This window comes from Notamacropus eugenii, chromosome 2, assembly GCF_028372415.1.
Source record: "Notamacropus eugenii isolate mMacEug1 chromosome 2, mMacEug1.pri_v2, whole genome shotgun sequence".
Classification (NCBI taxonomy): domain Eukaryota; kingdom Metazoa; phylum Chordata; class Mammalia; order Diprotodontia; family Macropodidae; genus Notamacropus; species Notamacropus eugenii.
In genome coordinates this window covers 379,880,829-379,896,367 of record NC_092873.1, presented here as the reverse complement: position 1 = coordinate 379,896,367, position 15,539 = coordinate 379,880,829, and the positions used below count along the sequence as shown (strand labels likewise).

Below are 15,539 nucleotides of genomic sequence, written 5' to 3'. Positions count from 1 at the left end.
CAAATGACATTCTTCTTTCTCTTTGACCCAGGTAAAAAAATAACCACAGTGCTTATCTTCCTTGTAGGCCAGTTTACCATCCATCCAGGAGGAGCTGCAGCACTTAGCTAATGATGCTGGGGAGTCAGGAAATGTATCTGAAACAGCAGAGCCCGGCTCTGAAACAGGACTTGACAAAGGCAGCTTGGAGTTAAGGAATGAGAATCGATATCCCCTCCTGCTGCCCAAGGGTGTAGTATTAACACTAAAACCACTTGCTAAACGGTTTTGTAGGAGGGCTTGGCGCCAGAGGAGGTCATCAGTCCTGAATCCCCTCCTTATCTGTCCCAGCCCTTCTCTCCAGCCTGGCTCCAGTACTGGGAGAACTCCAACTAGATTAACCCAGTCCGAAGCTCCTCCAAGCAAAGTGGTGGTCCGGATCCCCCGACTGATCCAACCAGCCACTGTCTTACAGTCAGTGCCTGGACCTCCTCCTCTAGGTGTCACTGGGGGTGATGGATTTGAACTTCCCATGGCTTTGCCATCTGTCACTCCTGAGAATGGAACTTGCCTTCCCCAAACTATGTCCCAAACCTTGCTCTCTCCTGCCCCAGCAGCTTTCCAACCTAAGGTCATGCTGCCAGCACTTGTCACCTCTAAGCCACGTAAGACAGGAACAAAGCGTGGAGCCCGAAAGAGAGAGCGGACCAAGGCCTCCCCACTGTTAAAAGCTGCTCCCATCCTTCGCCCTGCACCAGTCATCCTCACTGTCCCTGCTACCACTGTAAAGGTTGTGAGCCTTAGCAATGGCTGTAATATGATCCAGCCTCTTGGTGCAGCTGTAGCTCAGAACCCTCAGACTATCCCCATAACAACTCTCTTAGTTAGCCCCACCTCCTTTCCCTGCCCACTGAACCAGCCTCTTGTAGCTTCTTCTATACCACCCTTAATCGTCTCTGGTAACCCTGTGAGTCTCCCTGTGCCACCCACCTCGGAGGATAATACACAGGTGAAATCAGACATTCCTTGTCCTCCGGCTGAAGGAAAAAGTACCTTTGCAGCAATGGAGCCCAAATTGGAACCACAAGAATTATCTGCTCTCTGCTCAGCTCTCTCACCCAAAGAGGAACACAGTCCTGTGCCTCCCACACCAGGCAAGACCACCAGCCCGGAAGATCCAATTGAGGGTAATGCCCATAGCTGGACTGTTGTAAAGACAATGGAAGGGAGGGAAGTCCTAGAACCACTGCCTCAGACCTCCTGGGAAACTATAACTTTTCTCCCAGGGGATTTGGTGGAAATTGTTAAAGTAGAGCCAGAAGACCCTGGGGAAGAAGTCAAACTGCCCTGGAACAAGTCCCCTGAGCAGAATGTCTGTGGTGAAATCAAAGAAGAGGTCTCTGTGGAGCTGGATACAGGTCCTGCAGGTGAGGGGGCAAATAGTACCCAAGAGGTAAAGAAAGAGGCTGTTTTACAGGAGGAGGAGAGAGGTGAGACGGCAGAGATATCTTCAGTTCCCCATGAGACTCAGGGGGAAGGGAGCACGAGAGGAGAGGTGAGCAAAGGGTCTCCCAAGAATATTTCCTCTCCTACTAACCCTGCTGCCCTTAGTAGTCCCCTAGGGAAGCCCGAAGATTCATCCAGTATTGATGGCCAGTCAGTGGGGACCCCTGCTGGCCCAGAAACAGGGGGTGAGAAGGATGGGCCGGAAGAAGAAGAGGAAGAAGATTTTGATGATTTCACACAAGATGAGGAAGATGAGGAGATGTCATCAGCTTCTGAAGAATCTGTGCTCTCAGTTCCTGAGCTTCAGGTAAGTATTTAGGATACCCACTCTGGAGTAGTTGAAGACTCAGATATATTTAATAGGTAATCACATTTCAGTTACTCTATGCTATGGTGTATGGGAAGTGGTAGGATTGAGTAGTTTGGGAGGTAAGGCACTAGCAATTGGAAAGATTCAGAAAAGCTACACCCAGAAGATGGTGTCTGCAGTGTATCTTCAAGGAAAAGAGGGCATCTATGAGGAGGCAATAGTACAGATAACCTTAAAATAAATCATTTATATTGGTCTTTGGAATGTAGTGTGTATATTTTTAGCAAATTTACCTTTCTACCTATGTTTCACTTAGAATAGTATTAAAGTGACTAGACTTGCCCTGTGAACATACTGAATGATTCCTAGAGAAACGGGCAGAAGGATTGTACATTTTCTGTGGATGATCCACATCCAGAAAATTGAGTATTAATTATATGTACAGTTTTATGAAGGAGTGTGAATGAATGGAGTTAGTTGGAAGTTAGTGATGGAAAAAGGAGGGACAGTTATGGATCAACCCACAAAGCTCCCTGAAGGAGATGATGTTCTAAGTATTAAACATATCAGCATAGAGGCATCTTTCCGATGTTAGCTTCCCTCTTCTCTGCCATTCAGGAAAGTTGGCCGTAACCTTACCCATCTTTTATTCTTCATTTCTTAACTCAGATAGGGAATCATTTCCTGATATTTAAGCTTTTTTTCCGTACTGTCATTCCTTTAAGAAAATTTTTTTTGATTATCTTGTTTCATCATGTCATATAAGCTGGCATATGCATAGTTGAAACTTCCACAATATACAGTTCCTTAAAAGAGATTAGTAGAAGAACATAAAAGAGTAATTGTGCCTCACAGGCAATAATACTATCATTCTTCAGTAGTGTTTAATTTTTTTTGAAAAAAAGTACATGCTTTGTAAGTTACTGTTTTTATTTGTTCAGAATTGTTTTCATGTACCTGGTTGCAAATTTTATTATTTTTTTTGTTGTGCTTTGTTCACTGTATCATTTCACACAGTTCTTTCCGGGTTTCTATGCATTTTCCTTTTTCATTATTCCTCATCATTCAGTGACTGTTCATCGTATCCATATACTAGAATTCATCCACTTGGGCACAGTTTGTTTCCAATATTTTGCTACTACTAGGTTTTACTTTAAATATTTATCCAATTGTACGGAGAATGACTTCATCCCTTCTTAATGCAAACTGGCAAAGTTGGTGTAATTGACTCCCAAGTATCCTCATTTATCTGGATGGTTTTGTAGGAGACCATGGAGAAGTTAACTTGGCTGGCTTCAGAGAGGCGCATGAGCCAGGAGGGGGATTCTGAGGAAGAGAACTCCCAGGAAGAGAACTCAGAGCCTGAAGAAGAAGAAGAAGAGGAGGTTTCAGAGGGAATGGAAAACCTACAGAAGGAAGATGAAATGATGGATGAAACAACTGAAGATCCTGTTGAAAAGCCGCCTTCCACATTCACTTCACCTAAAGTTACCCCAGAAGTGGAGACCAGCAGGATTTCCTCAGGTGAGGTTTTCGGACTGTTTGCTGTTCTTTGACAATGATAGGACAAAAAATAGAGAGAGCTGGGTCAGGGTTAAGTTTCAAATGGGCTCCAAGGATTTCCAGAAAAATACTACTAATATTTACATTTTTTTAGTTCTCTTTTATGTTCCTCAGAGTACTTGACTTAGAATTTAGTACATAGTATGTATTCAGCATATACTTGTTGGTTCATCATCTCATCAATTATATTTACTTAGGCTTTGCCAAGCATTTTTTTTGTTTTTTAAAATACCAGTTCCTCCCCATTTTTTTTAGATCTAAGGCTGAGATATGTATACCTGCTATAGAAATGGTCTTCCTCAAGTGTAGGTCTCACCATGTGACTCCCCCTGCATAGTAAACACCATTGATTCCCTTTCACCTCTAGGATCAAATTTAAAATCCTTTGGTATTTAAAGCCCTTCATAACCTGCCCTCCCCTACTTATCCAGTCTTTTTATACCACTCCAGTACTCTGATCCAGTGACACAGGTCTCATTGTTCCTCAAACAAGATACTTCTTCATCTCTAAACCTAAGACATTTTCACTGGCTATCCTCCAATATTGGAAATCTGTATCTTCTTATCTTTACTTTCATTCAAGTACCAGCTAAACCCTACCTTAGTCTACAGGAAGCCTTTCCCAATCTCCCTTAATGTTAGTGCCTTCCTTCTGTTGATTATTTCCACCTTAACTTGTACAGTTATCCCTTCTACATCTCAAGGATTAGGGATGCAGTGACCTTGTGTAAAATTTTTTGACCCTCCCCTTGTACCAGAGAAGAAGAAATTGTGTATATTTATGGTATTAAAAGATAAAACATGTTGATATTATACAACGCTACACATATATTTCAAGCATTTATGACTTTCTAAGCTTTTTCTGTGTCTTCTGCTGGCCTTCACATGTTGTCTTTGGCTTCCACAAAACTCCCTAAATATTCCCATTTAAATTCTTCTACTGACCCACATATATTGAAACTGAAAGTGAAAGTCATAATGTGGAAGGGATGACTGTATGTAGCTTGTTTGTACATAATTCTTTGCATATTTCCCTCCCCCCATCAACTGAATTTCTTGAGAATAGGGAGTGTTTTTTGCCTTTCTTTATAGTCCTTGAATTTAGCATAATGCCTGCTTAAATACATACTTAATCAATGTTTATTGACTGATTTGACTGTTGGAAAACAAAGAGAGGCACCAGAGGTCCCACAGCAAAGGAGAGATTGAACCTTATTCTGTTTCTCTGAAATCCTTTAGGCAATAGGCCCTTGCTGGTTGGTATCTACATAGATAGAGATGGAGATATTTTACTTTCCCTTCCTGTCACAGTTGGTTTGACTAGACAAAGGAGGTTTTAAGATTTATCACTTTTCCTCATAACCTTTATTTAACTGGTCACCTTTGTCATCTGTTTTATATCTCTCCTAAGTGTTAGATGGGACAGTGGATTGAGCCCTGGGCCTGGATTGAGGAAGACTCATCTTCCTGAATTCAAATATGACTTCAGACACTTACTAGTTGTGCGACCCTGGGCAACTCATTTAGTATTATTTACCTCAAATTTCCTTATCTGTAAAATGAGCTGAAGAAGGAAATGGCAAACTACTTTAGTATCTTTACCAAGAAAACCTTAAATGGGGTCAACAAAGAGTCAGACACAACTGAACAACAACATTGTCATCTGTTATGGATTAATCCAATTTTGGAATGGTAATTGGGATTGTGTGGATTACCAGAAGAAAAAACTTTTTATCCATTATTTTAGGAGAAAGCATCAAAGCTGTTGGAAAAGCCCGGAGTAGTCATCGTACTCGGAGCAAGAGGGGCCGAACCCGAGCCAGCAAAGACACCTCCAAGCTGCTCTTGCTCTATGATGAAGACATCCTGGAACGAGATCCCCTGAGGGAGCAAAAGGACCTGGCATTTGCCCAGGCCTATCTGACCAGAGTGAGCAAAGGCCAACTTTTCTGTCAACCAGTCAATGCCACTTCTTCCTTGTGTGCAAAGTCCTGAGTCTAGATAATAAGGAGAGAGCTAGAAGAAGGTCCCTGCCTTCAAGGAACTTGCAGTCTAATGGAATTATGACATGCCCCCTTAAGACTATAGGCATATCTATAGTGGTGTTCATGGTAGATTCAGGAGTGGGAAGCTTGATTTCAAATTCCCAGGCCATTGGTTTTACCCTGTAATACCTCAAGGTTAGATTATTAAAATTAAACTCCTGAGAACTGCATCCTAGGCCATCTCCAATTTTCCTGACCTCTGTCTGGCCACTGGATCCAGATGACTCCAGAGGAGAAAGTGAGGCTGGTGACTTTGCACAGCCCTCTCTCACTTAAATCCAGTTCACTTGAATATCATGGCGTCACCTCCCTGATGTCATGATCATCTTCGGGAATGAGGGACAAACAATGTGAGATTGAAAGTTTAAGTGGTATTTTTGTCTGTATTCCTTTTATGAAGTAGTTTAGCCCCATATTTAGTGTAAAGTGTTTTCTTTGTGAAGGAAAAGAAATGTTTTCCTCATTATATTCCTGTGTTTCCTTATTGACAGTTTTAAAGTCCTTTATGGGTTTTAACTTTTCTTCCTTCAGTTTCTAGAACACTCAAGTAGCCCCTGATATCATTAGGTTCCATGCATGTAATATCTCGCTGGGTTCCCCTCCAGACCTCTCCCAGTAGTTATTCTCTGTTCTCTTCCAGTCATTGCAGGCTCAGGATGCGGGGTTCTGATAACTAAATATTCTTCCTCAGGTTCGTGAGGCCCTGCGCCACGTCCCTGGCAAGTATGAGGACTTCCTTCGTGTCATTTACGAGTTTGAGTCAAGCACACAGAGACAGACGGCTGTGGATTTGTATAACAGTCTGCAGACTCTCCTCCATGACTGGCCTCAGCTGCTGAAGGATTTTGCTGCATTTCTGTTGCCAGAGCAAGCCTTGGCCTGTGGGCTAGTAAGTAGATATCTTCTGTCTCTGGTGTGATGAGCACAGAGTGGAGGGGAATGAGGTGAGCAGAGTTGGACCTCCGTATTGGAGATTTAAAAGCCGAGTTAGGGGGTATCTCATCTTCTGCCTTTCCTCCCTGCCAAGGAGGAACATACACAGAAGTTCCAACAGTTGATCAGTAAACATTTATTAAGTTCCATTTACCACATCATTACGCGCTAAGTACAGCCTAAATATACCCATTTCCAGGAGTCCATCATCCTCATCTCAGTTATCCAAAGTGAAACAGCTGTGATGGGAAGAGGGGTCAGTGCCAAAGCTTGTAGCATGATTTGCATAAATTTTTACAACTGCCTTTGAAGACTGTCATCTGCTTCCTCAGCTCAGGGGTTTTTATTTCTAGATCTCTTAAAGGGCAGGGTGGGAATTATCAGAACCTTGGGAGTGACCCTCTCCTGGTTCCCTTTCCTGGCAGTTTGAAGAGCAGCAGGCCTTTGAGAAGAGCAGAAAGTTCCTTCGGCAACTGGAGATTTGCTTTGCAGAAAACCCTTCCCACCATCAGAAGATCATCAAGGTCCTGCAGGGCTGTGCAGACTGTCTCCCACAGGAGATCGGTGAGGTAATACATCCCAGTTCTACCTTCTCCCATCCCAACCATGGACTTTCTGAAGGAGAAAAAGGAACCTAGAGCTTTTGATGCTTCTGGGAAAAACTGGATTGGAGAGGGCAAGAATTTCTTGTCAGACCAGGAGTCTTAATCCCTCAGCCTTCCCAGGTCCAGAAAGGACTAGTTTTGTCTACTTAGAGGAGTATCCTTGGTTAGCAGTTTTCTTTCTGATGGTAGACCAGTTTGGGAGGAACTGAGTGGGAATAATTTTGAATCTTTCCTCTGTTTCTTAAGAGCAAAGAGAAAGGACAATAGAAAGTTAGACATTTCCAGCAATAAAAGCAGCAATCATATTGTGGTTGCATGACCACTTCTCAGGGATGTATAGAGAGGATTGCCACATGGAACAGAAGGTTGGAGTATATGACCTCTGAAGTCCTATTCAATTCTTAAGGTTCTGAGATTTTTGAAGCCAACAGGGTTGGTTTGGAAGAGGTGGGAAGCTATGCTTAGCCTTCTCTTGAACTTTTCAAGCTTAAGACTCAGATGTGGCAGCTGCTTAAGGGCCATGACCATCTTCAGGATGAATTTTCTGTCTTCTTTGATCATCTTCGACCAGTGGCTAGTCGACTGGGTGACTTCGAGGAGATTAATTGGACCGAGGAGAAAGAGTATGAGGTACAGATCCTGAGATTCCTGAGGGATTTAGGATTGAGGATGGGCAAAGAATCTATGGGAGCAACAGAGTCTGATGATGTTGGCACTGTCTGTCTTTAGTTTGATGGCTTTGAAGAAGTGGCTCTTCCAGATGTGGAAGAGGAAGAGGAGCACCCCAAGATGTCCACAGCCTCAAAAAACAAGAGGAGAAAAGAGATGGGGGGCCAGAACCATGATAAGGTTGGTCATGGGTAATGGTCTCTCTTTTTCCCCCCTTTCTCCAATGTTTGGTGGTTCTGTGTTACCTTCTTTCAGATTAACTGCTGAGGAGACTTGGAGGAAGTTCTGGTACTTTATAAGAAGAGATAGAGATAGAGATAGCATAGGCTGGGGTAGGGGTAACGCAGAAGATCTGAATAGGACATGAGAGGCTTGAATTGGATGAGCTCCAGGGTCCATTCTAGCTCTTAATTTGTGGGCCACCATTCAGAGAAATTATCCCCTGTTCTCTCTTTTCCTTGTGTTCTAACTTCCCTCTACTAGTAGAAAAGAGGAACTAAGAAACAGCCAGTAACTGCCTTTAGCCTTCTGAGAACCTTTACTATTTCATGGGGAGAAATCTGGTTGGTTGGATAAGGCCAGAGGGAATCTGTCAGTCAGTTGATTGAGCATTTGCTTTGTGCAAAGTCTTGTCTTGGGAAGAAAGAGACACAACCGCAAATGAATAGACAGGTCACATAGCCTTTCAGTGAACTCAGTGCAACACCCTTTTTGGGATGTTATTATAAGTTTGTAGAGTATTTATATTCAACTAATAGATGCCTGAAATAAATAGGGAATATGATCAGGCTTTTTTATTTTCTTATATTGAGATTTCATCATAATAGTTTTTGATCTGGTGTGCAACTGAGTACTGTGAGAGCTTAGAGCAGGGCAGTGTGATCAGCATGGTACTTGAGTTCTGGGGTGCTCCCCAGAGCTGGATCTTTCTGCCTAGATCAGCCTGGTGCCCTGGCTGCCAACTGAACCCATGTGTCTTCTAGGAGACAGAATGGCCAGATGGCCCCAAGGATTGTGTCTGTTCCTGCCATGAGGGCAATCCTGACCCAAAGCTAAAGAAGAACAGAAGGAGAGGTTGCAGCCATTGTAGCAGCAAGGTAAGTAGGGGCATGTTGGGGGTGGGGGGGGGGTTGGTTACTGGTACAGCTGAGCTCAGGGCTGACTGAAGCCCATCCTCCACCCCTAACTGTGGGCCTTTCAGATAGTTTTGTCATCTCTAAAACCAGATGGCCTCCAGTGTCCCCTTCCAGCACTAATGGCAGTGTCTGTGGGCTTATAACATCTGAAATAAATTCCTGACTTCTTCTCTTGTTTAAACTACTCAGGATTTGGAACTGGTTAGTTACTTGTACAAATCTAATTTGCTTTAGAATCCTGGTGCCTTTCTGTCTGACTTCCAGCTAAAACCTGCTCTGAGTGTTTTCTCCCTCTGTTAGACTTCGAGCTCCTTCAAGAGTAGGGACTGCCTTGCTTTTCTCCTTGTGTCTCCGTCTCTTAGCACAGTGCTTTGCACATAGTAGTTACTTAATAAATGCTTTTTCCTTCATTCGTTTACCCAATAGCTTACTTCATCAAAAGATGGTAAGTCAAATATGAATAGGAATATATATATTATGTATTATATATTATAAATAGAATTCTTAGTTTTATTTCATTCACCAAGCATTTATTAAGTCCTTGGGTAACTTGTGAGAATCCTCATGTAAAATGTAGTGGTTGTACTTAACTTTGAAGGAAGCTAGGAATTCTATAAGATGGAGGTGAAAGGAGAGTAAGTTCCAGTCATGGGGAACAGCTTATGGTAAGATGTGGGATATACAAGCATTAGTGTATGTGAATGAAAGTAATTTGTAAAGAGTCAGATTGTGCAGTCCTTTAAATGCCTGTTATAAAGGAAAAATGGAGTCGCTTTAGTTTTTGAGAAGGGGAACATACTCCAAATGTGCTTTAGGAATAGCAATTTGACAGGTGAGTGGAACGTGGAATGTAGAAGGTAGAAGTTGGAGGCAGTGGAAAACAAAGAAAAGGCATCTGTAATACAGTCCAGGTAAAATAAGGGCCTGAATCAGTGTGAATGGAGAAAAGGAGATGGCTCTGAGAGATCTCATAGAAGTAGAAATGACAAGTCATGGCAGCTAATTGAACATGAGCTTAGAGCAGAAAGAGCTAAGGATGACTTTGATCTGTGAAGCTGGATAAATGACAGCGTGCTGGTGTCCTCAACGTAAATATGTAAGTTAGGAAGAAGGAAGGATTTATTAGTAAACTTAGTGGGTTGTGTTTTCAATATGGTAAGTTTGAGGTACCTGTGGGACAATGAGTGTAGAAATGGAGCTCAGGAGAGAAGGGAAGGCAATGTAAATAAAATTGGGTGGGAGGTATTTGCATAGCCATGATAGTTGGGAGTTGTTAAGGTCACTCTTTAGAGTGGTGAGACAAGGGAAGACACTAGGACTGTTTGGAGCACACCTGTACAGGGCAGGAGACCTTAAAGGAGGAGCCCTGAAGAGAACATTAAAGGAAAGGAGGGAAGGAAGAAAGAGGGAGGGAAGAGAGAGTATCTTCCATCTCTCTACCATTGTCAGATACTGCACTGAGGTTAAGAAGAGTGAGGATTTAGAAGAGATCGTCAGATATGGCATTGGAGTTTTGGAAACCTTACAGTACTTGGAGTTGATTGACGCCATGTTGCAAGGGTTCGAGAAATGGATGAGATGCAGATTCAAAAATTAACAAGCATTTCTTTTTCTCCCTTCTACCTCCCAGGGCAGCTTATCTGTAAAAGGGAAAAGAAGATCAAACAGTTTTTTAAAGAATCGGGGAGACATATTTGTAAGCAGCAGAAAAGGAGGCAGTAGATAGGGAAATTTTCAAATTAGATGACATGGTTTTGGGGACAGGATGCCAGGAATATGAAATGAGATCAAGGACACAGGCAGAGATATTGTCCTGTAAGGAGAGACACCTCTTCAGAGATTGGCACAAAGCGGGAAAGAATGGAGGCTGAATAGCAAAAGGTTTAGGGAGCTTACAGGTTTTTAAAGAGAATCCTGCAACCCCTGTTTAAACTTTATGCATTCATATATTTAAAAAATATATATCCATCTTTTTTTAATATCACACATACTAATGCAACCCTCCTCACCCGCTCCCTGAGAACCCCCTCTTATAACAAAGAATTTTGTAAGTTCAGCAAAATTAACATAATAAAAAAGTCTGACACCACTCCTCTACAAAGAAGGGAGGTGGAGGCTGGAATGGGGTGGGTGGCCAGTGCTTTCTTACCTCTCTTGTTTTGGGTCAAGACTTGTTCTTGTAATCAGATTTTTTTTTCTGTATGGTTTTCTTTCTTACTTTAATTTTTTTTTGGTTACATTTTAAGTTCTAAAATGTCTCTGTATATAAAACTATACACTGCATACTTTCTGTTTATCAATTCTTTCTCTGGAAGGGGATAGGTCCTTTGCAGTTGATTTGAGTATTATAAGGCTGAGAAAAATTTAGTTGTTCACAGTTAATCTTTGAACAAAAAGCTGTTGCTGTATACGGTATTCTCTGTCCTACTCATTTCACTCCATCACATCATGCAAGTTTTCCCATGTTTCCCTGAAATCAGCCTGTTCATCATTTCTTACTATCACATCATATACCACAACTTATGTAGCCAGTTCCCAATTGATGGACATTCCCTCTATTTCCGGTTCTTTGCCACTACAAAGAGAGGTGCTATAAATATTTTAGAACATGTAGGTTCTTTTCCTTTACCCCTGATGAGGTCACTGGGTCAGAGGGTACAGTTTTATAACTTCTGGGGCATAATTCCAGATTGCTTTCCAAAATGGTCACATCGGTTCATAGTTCTACTGATAGTGTGTATCGGTGTCCCAATTTTATGTATGCATGTGTATATATGTGTGTATGTATATACCTTCTTGCAAGATTTTATTGGTGATGTATAGAAATGTTGATGATATAAATGTACATGAGTTCATTTTATATCCTGCTACTTTGATATTGTTTCAACCATTTATTTGACTTATTTGACTAGGACTTTCCAAGTATATCATCATGTCATCTACAAAAAGAGAGTTTTATTACCTCATTGGTCATTCTTATTCCCAATTACTTTTTCTTCTCTTATTGCTAGCATTTCTAATAATATTGGTGATAATGGGCATCCTTGTTTCACTTCTCATCTTACTGGGAAGGCTTCTAGCTTATGCCTGTTACAAATAGTGCTTGCTGATGTTTTAGGTAGATGTTTATCCTTATAAGAAAAGAATCCATTTTTGCCTGTGCTTTCTTTTTGTTTGTTTGTCTTTTGAGGCGCAAAAAAAAAGTAACTTGTCCAACTTCACACAGCTAGGAAGGTGTCTGAGGCTGGATTTGAACTCAGGGTCCTCCTTATTCCAAGGCTGGTATTCGATCTACTGTAGTACCTCACTGCCCCTATGCTTGTGCTTTCAAGTGTTTTTAATAAGAATGAGTATTGTATTTTGTCAGAAGCTTTTTCTGCATCTATTGACATAATTGTGATTTTTGTTATTTGTTATTGATATAATCAATTATGTTAATTTCCCTTTGCTAAACCTTCCCTGCCTTCCTGGTGTAATCCTTTTGGTCACAGTGTATATAATCTTTATGATATTGTTGTAGTCTCCTAGCTAGCATTTTATTTAGGATTTTGGTATCCATTAGTGAAATTGTTCTTTAATTTTCTTTCTCTACTTTTGCTCTTCCTGATTTAGGTATCAGCACCATATTTGTTTCATTAAAGGAGTTTGGTAGGACTCCTTCTTTGCCTGTTATTCCAGATGATTTATATATTGAAATTTGTTGATATTTAAATGTTAGGTAGAATTAACTTATAAATCCAGCTGGTCTTGATGCTTTTTTCTTAGGAAGCTCATTTATGGTCTGCTCATTGTTTTTCTAAAATAGATTTAGATATTCTCTTCTGTTAACTTAGGCAGTTTACATTTTTTCTAAGTGTTCTTCCATTTCACTTAAATTGTTAAATATATTGGCAAAATAATTCCTGATAATTCCTTTGATGGTATGGTTTTCTTAAAGCGAAGCAAAGGTGCGTTTTTATCAGGAGAGTGTAGGATGGATGGGGGGAAGGATTAATAGAAGAACATGGTAGCATTGTTACAACAGGATTTGAACTTTGGGTTATAGGATTACCTCTTTTCTCTAATTGCCCACTTATTTTGAGGAGGTGCTAGGCTCTAAAATGAGATTAATTTTTCAGTCCTTGAGGCTTCTTCCCTCATTGAGTCCCAAAGGGATTCATGACTCAGCACCTTCCCTACAGGTGTGTGAAAGCAAGGCCTGCAAAAACAAGGAGCCCCATGAGCTGCTGGGTGCAAGCCCTCCTCCTGAGGCCAGCCCTACGCCTGATGCTAAAGAGGCTGGACGAGGCAGGGAGACAGGAGAGGAAGAAGGCCTGGATGAGCAAGACAGCAGAGCCCCTAGAGCAGCCAGAAAAGGGGAGATGCCTGTTCCAGGTAAAAACATAAGATTTCATTATCATTTTCCCTAACCCCCTCACCTCCTCACCTGATGCTTCAGGCTGCTACTTGTTTTTCTGGACACTTCAGACCTCTTGTAGAGCACTTAAGAGTGATTTGAAGCTCTGACCCAACTTCCTGCCCAGTCCTCTCTTGCCTATCCCCTAGGTCTTTTTATGTAAACCCAGGGACAAAGACTTATCCAACTTTATTTGTAGGAATTTCATGGCCTTCAAATAATCTGAGAGGAGCACACTATGGCTTAAAAATCCAAAATGCTGCCTCCTCATACCTTCTATCCCTGCCAGCTGACTTTCTAAACTTATGAGGTCCTCCTTTGACCTCTGTTTATTGTTCCCTTGTGTTTCTGAGCAGGATTAGAAATGGGAAGAACATTGCTGTCCCCTGGAGAAGGAAACCCCACAGAAAAAGCCCCATTGGATGTCCCAGCACCTAGTTCACCAGAGAGCCCTCAACATTCCCCTAAAACTGGACTTGTCCCCAACTCAATCAGAAGCCAAGCTGGAACTGAAGGAGCCCATGGCCCATCCCCCAAACTGCAAACCTTGAGTGAAGCCCAGCAGGCAGGGGCCATGTCAGGTTCTGGGAAAGCATTTTCTGCTGCTGACTGCCCTGCCTCCACTCTGAGCCCTCTGCCCTCCAATACCACAGATGTTGGGAAAGGATGGGCCTCTGGGCAAGGGAAACCAGACATTCCAAACAGTTGGCTGCACCCTGGCAGGAAATTTGACATTAAAACAGCAAGCAGGATTCCCACCATCCTTGAATCCCCCCCACCAGTAACTACCACTTCAGGGCCTGTTCACAGAGTCCCTGTTGGAGGCTCATCCAAAGAGGACAGTGGCCTGCATGCCAGGGGACCTGAAGGAGAGCAACAGCTAAAGGCTTCAGAAGCTACAGTATGTGCCAACAACAGCAAGGTCAGCTCCACTGGGGAAAAGGTTGTCCTATGGACAAGGTAGGCATGGTAAAACATTGGGGGGTAGGGAGTTAAATAAGGGTCCCTATGGCCATCTTGGTTATCTGTGTCACAGGGAGGCTGACCGAGTGATCCTGACCATGTGCCAGGAACGAGGGGCACAGCCACAGACTTTCAGCACCATCTCACAGCAACTGGGCAATAAGACTCCTGGAGAGGTAAGGAGGGTTTTGAGATAGTAGATTGACAAGAGGAAGCTCACAACATTTTTAAGGAAACTCTGGGTTCCCTTGTTTTTCTATGTGGTTTTCGTAAAGTAAAACATGTTTTGTTTTAAAGTAAAGCAAATTCTATGAGGAGTGTGGGCACCAAAAGGTCTCCTCATATTAGGGGTGTGGGAGTAGGGGTCAAGAAGAGGATGTGATACAAATCCCACTTCCCACTCTCAGTGGGCTTTGGGTTCCCAGAGCAATAGGACAGAATAAAAAGGGTAAACTCGGACCAACAGGAAGCTGGGGAAGGTGATAGATGCAGGTTCTACTTCTCTGAAAGGCCAGTCTTGAAGAAAAGGAAGCTGAGTTCTGTGTCCACAGCAGGAGACAGGATGAAGAGAGAACAACACAAAATAGAAGAGGAAGAGCTGAGCACTGAGGCCGTCTCGGGGAGTGACAGTGACTAGAGGTTAGATATCAGTGAGGCAGAAGGCAAGGCCCGACTCTGCTCCTTCCTAGGTGTATTAGATATGTGCAAGTCTTCAGTTCCTTAATTGTAAATTAAGAATGATATTATTACTACCTGCTTCCCAGAGTTTATGAGAAAGTGCTTTACAAACTATAATGTGAGCTGTCAGGAGTGGGAATTTTAGTCACAAAAGGTCAGAAGCAGCATATGGACACTCGCATTGTTCTCCTACAGGTGTCACACCGGTTCAGGGAACTGATGCAACTCTTTCACACAGCCTGCGAGGCCAGCTCTGAGGATGAGGATGATGCTACCAGCACCAGTAACACTGACCAACTGTCTGACCGAGGGGACCTGCTGTCTGAAGAGGAGCCAGATGAGTGAAATTCTGGAGAGACACAGGTGGTGTTTGTACAGGACCAAACCTATCGTGGCACCTTACCAGGAGAGATAGGGATACCCTAGGAAGACACTCCCTTCCTGGCTCCCCATTATGGTCATTTTGGGCTCAGTTTACAAGGCTGGAGGAAGCAGGGAGTCCAATAAAAGGAGAGAAATCAGATTGGGGCGGGGAAGGGCCCTGGGGCTCAGCCTTCTTAATATTTGAAAGGCAGGCCTGTTATGAAGGCTGCACTGACCTGATTTGTAAATACTGTACCTGAAAGCCTTCATCCCCTCTGCTTTCCATGTTACATATTTATTGTTTTGTGATCCAATCACCATCTTTCTAAAGCATAATAAACAAGCCCTGTTGGTGTAGCTGGCCAGCCCCAAGACAGAAACTGCTGTACCCAG

General features: G+C 42.6%; 1 protein-coding gene across 9 annotated transcripts in view; it reads left to right on the top strand.

Annotated features, from left to right (window-relative positions):
• The window catches only part of GON4L (gon-4 like), a 92,802-nt gene that overhangs the window by 74,085 nt on the left and 3,178 nt on the right, over positions 1 to 15,539 (top strand). For 7 of the 9 annotated variants that reach the window (XM_072637813.1, XM_072637819.1, XM_072637818.1 and 4 more), the window contains 12 exons: positions 68 to 1,792; positions 3,061 to 3,319; positions 5,106 to 5,287; positions 6,095 to 6,292; positions 6,762 to 6,905; positions 7,428 to 7,571; positions 7,671 to 7,790; positions 8,594 to 8,707; positions 12,928 to 13,120; positions 13,499 to 14,102; positions 14,179 to 14,281; positions 14,979 to 15,526. In XM_072637813.1, the coding sequence (XP_072493914.1) occupies positions 68 to 1,792; positions 3,061 to 3,319; positions 5,106 to 5,287; positions 6,095 to 6,292; positions 6,762 to 6,905; positions 7,428 to 7,571; positions 7,671 to 7,790; positions 8,594 to 8,707; positions 12,928 to 13,120; positions 13,499 to 14,102; positions 14,179 to 14,281; positions 14,979 to 15,128 (3,936 nt within the window). In that variant the 3' untranslated portion in view covers positions 15,129 to 15,526. Of the gene's footprint in view, positions 1 to 67; positions 1,793 to 3,060; positions 3,320 to 5,105; positions 5,288 to 6,094; positions 6,293 to 6,761; positions 6,906 to 7,427; positions 7,572 to 7,670; positions 7,791 to 8,593; positions 8,708 to 12,927; positions 13,121 to 13,498; positions 14,103 to 14,178; positions 14,282 to 14,978; positions 15,527 to 15,539 lie in introns of those variants that run through there. The other 2 variants (XM_072637815.1, XM_072637814.1) reach the window with 2 other exon arrangements.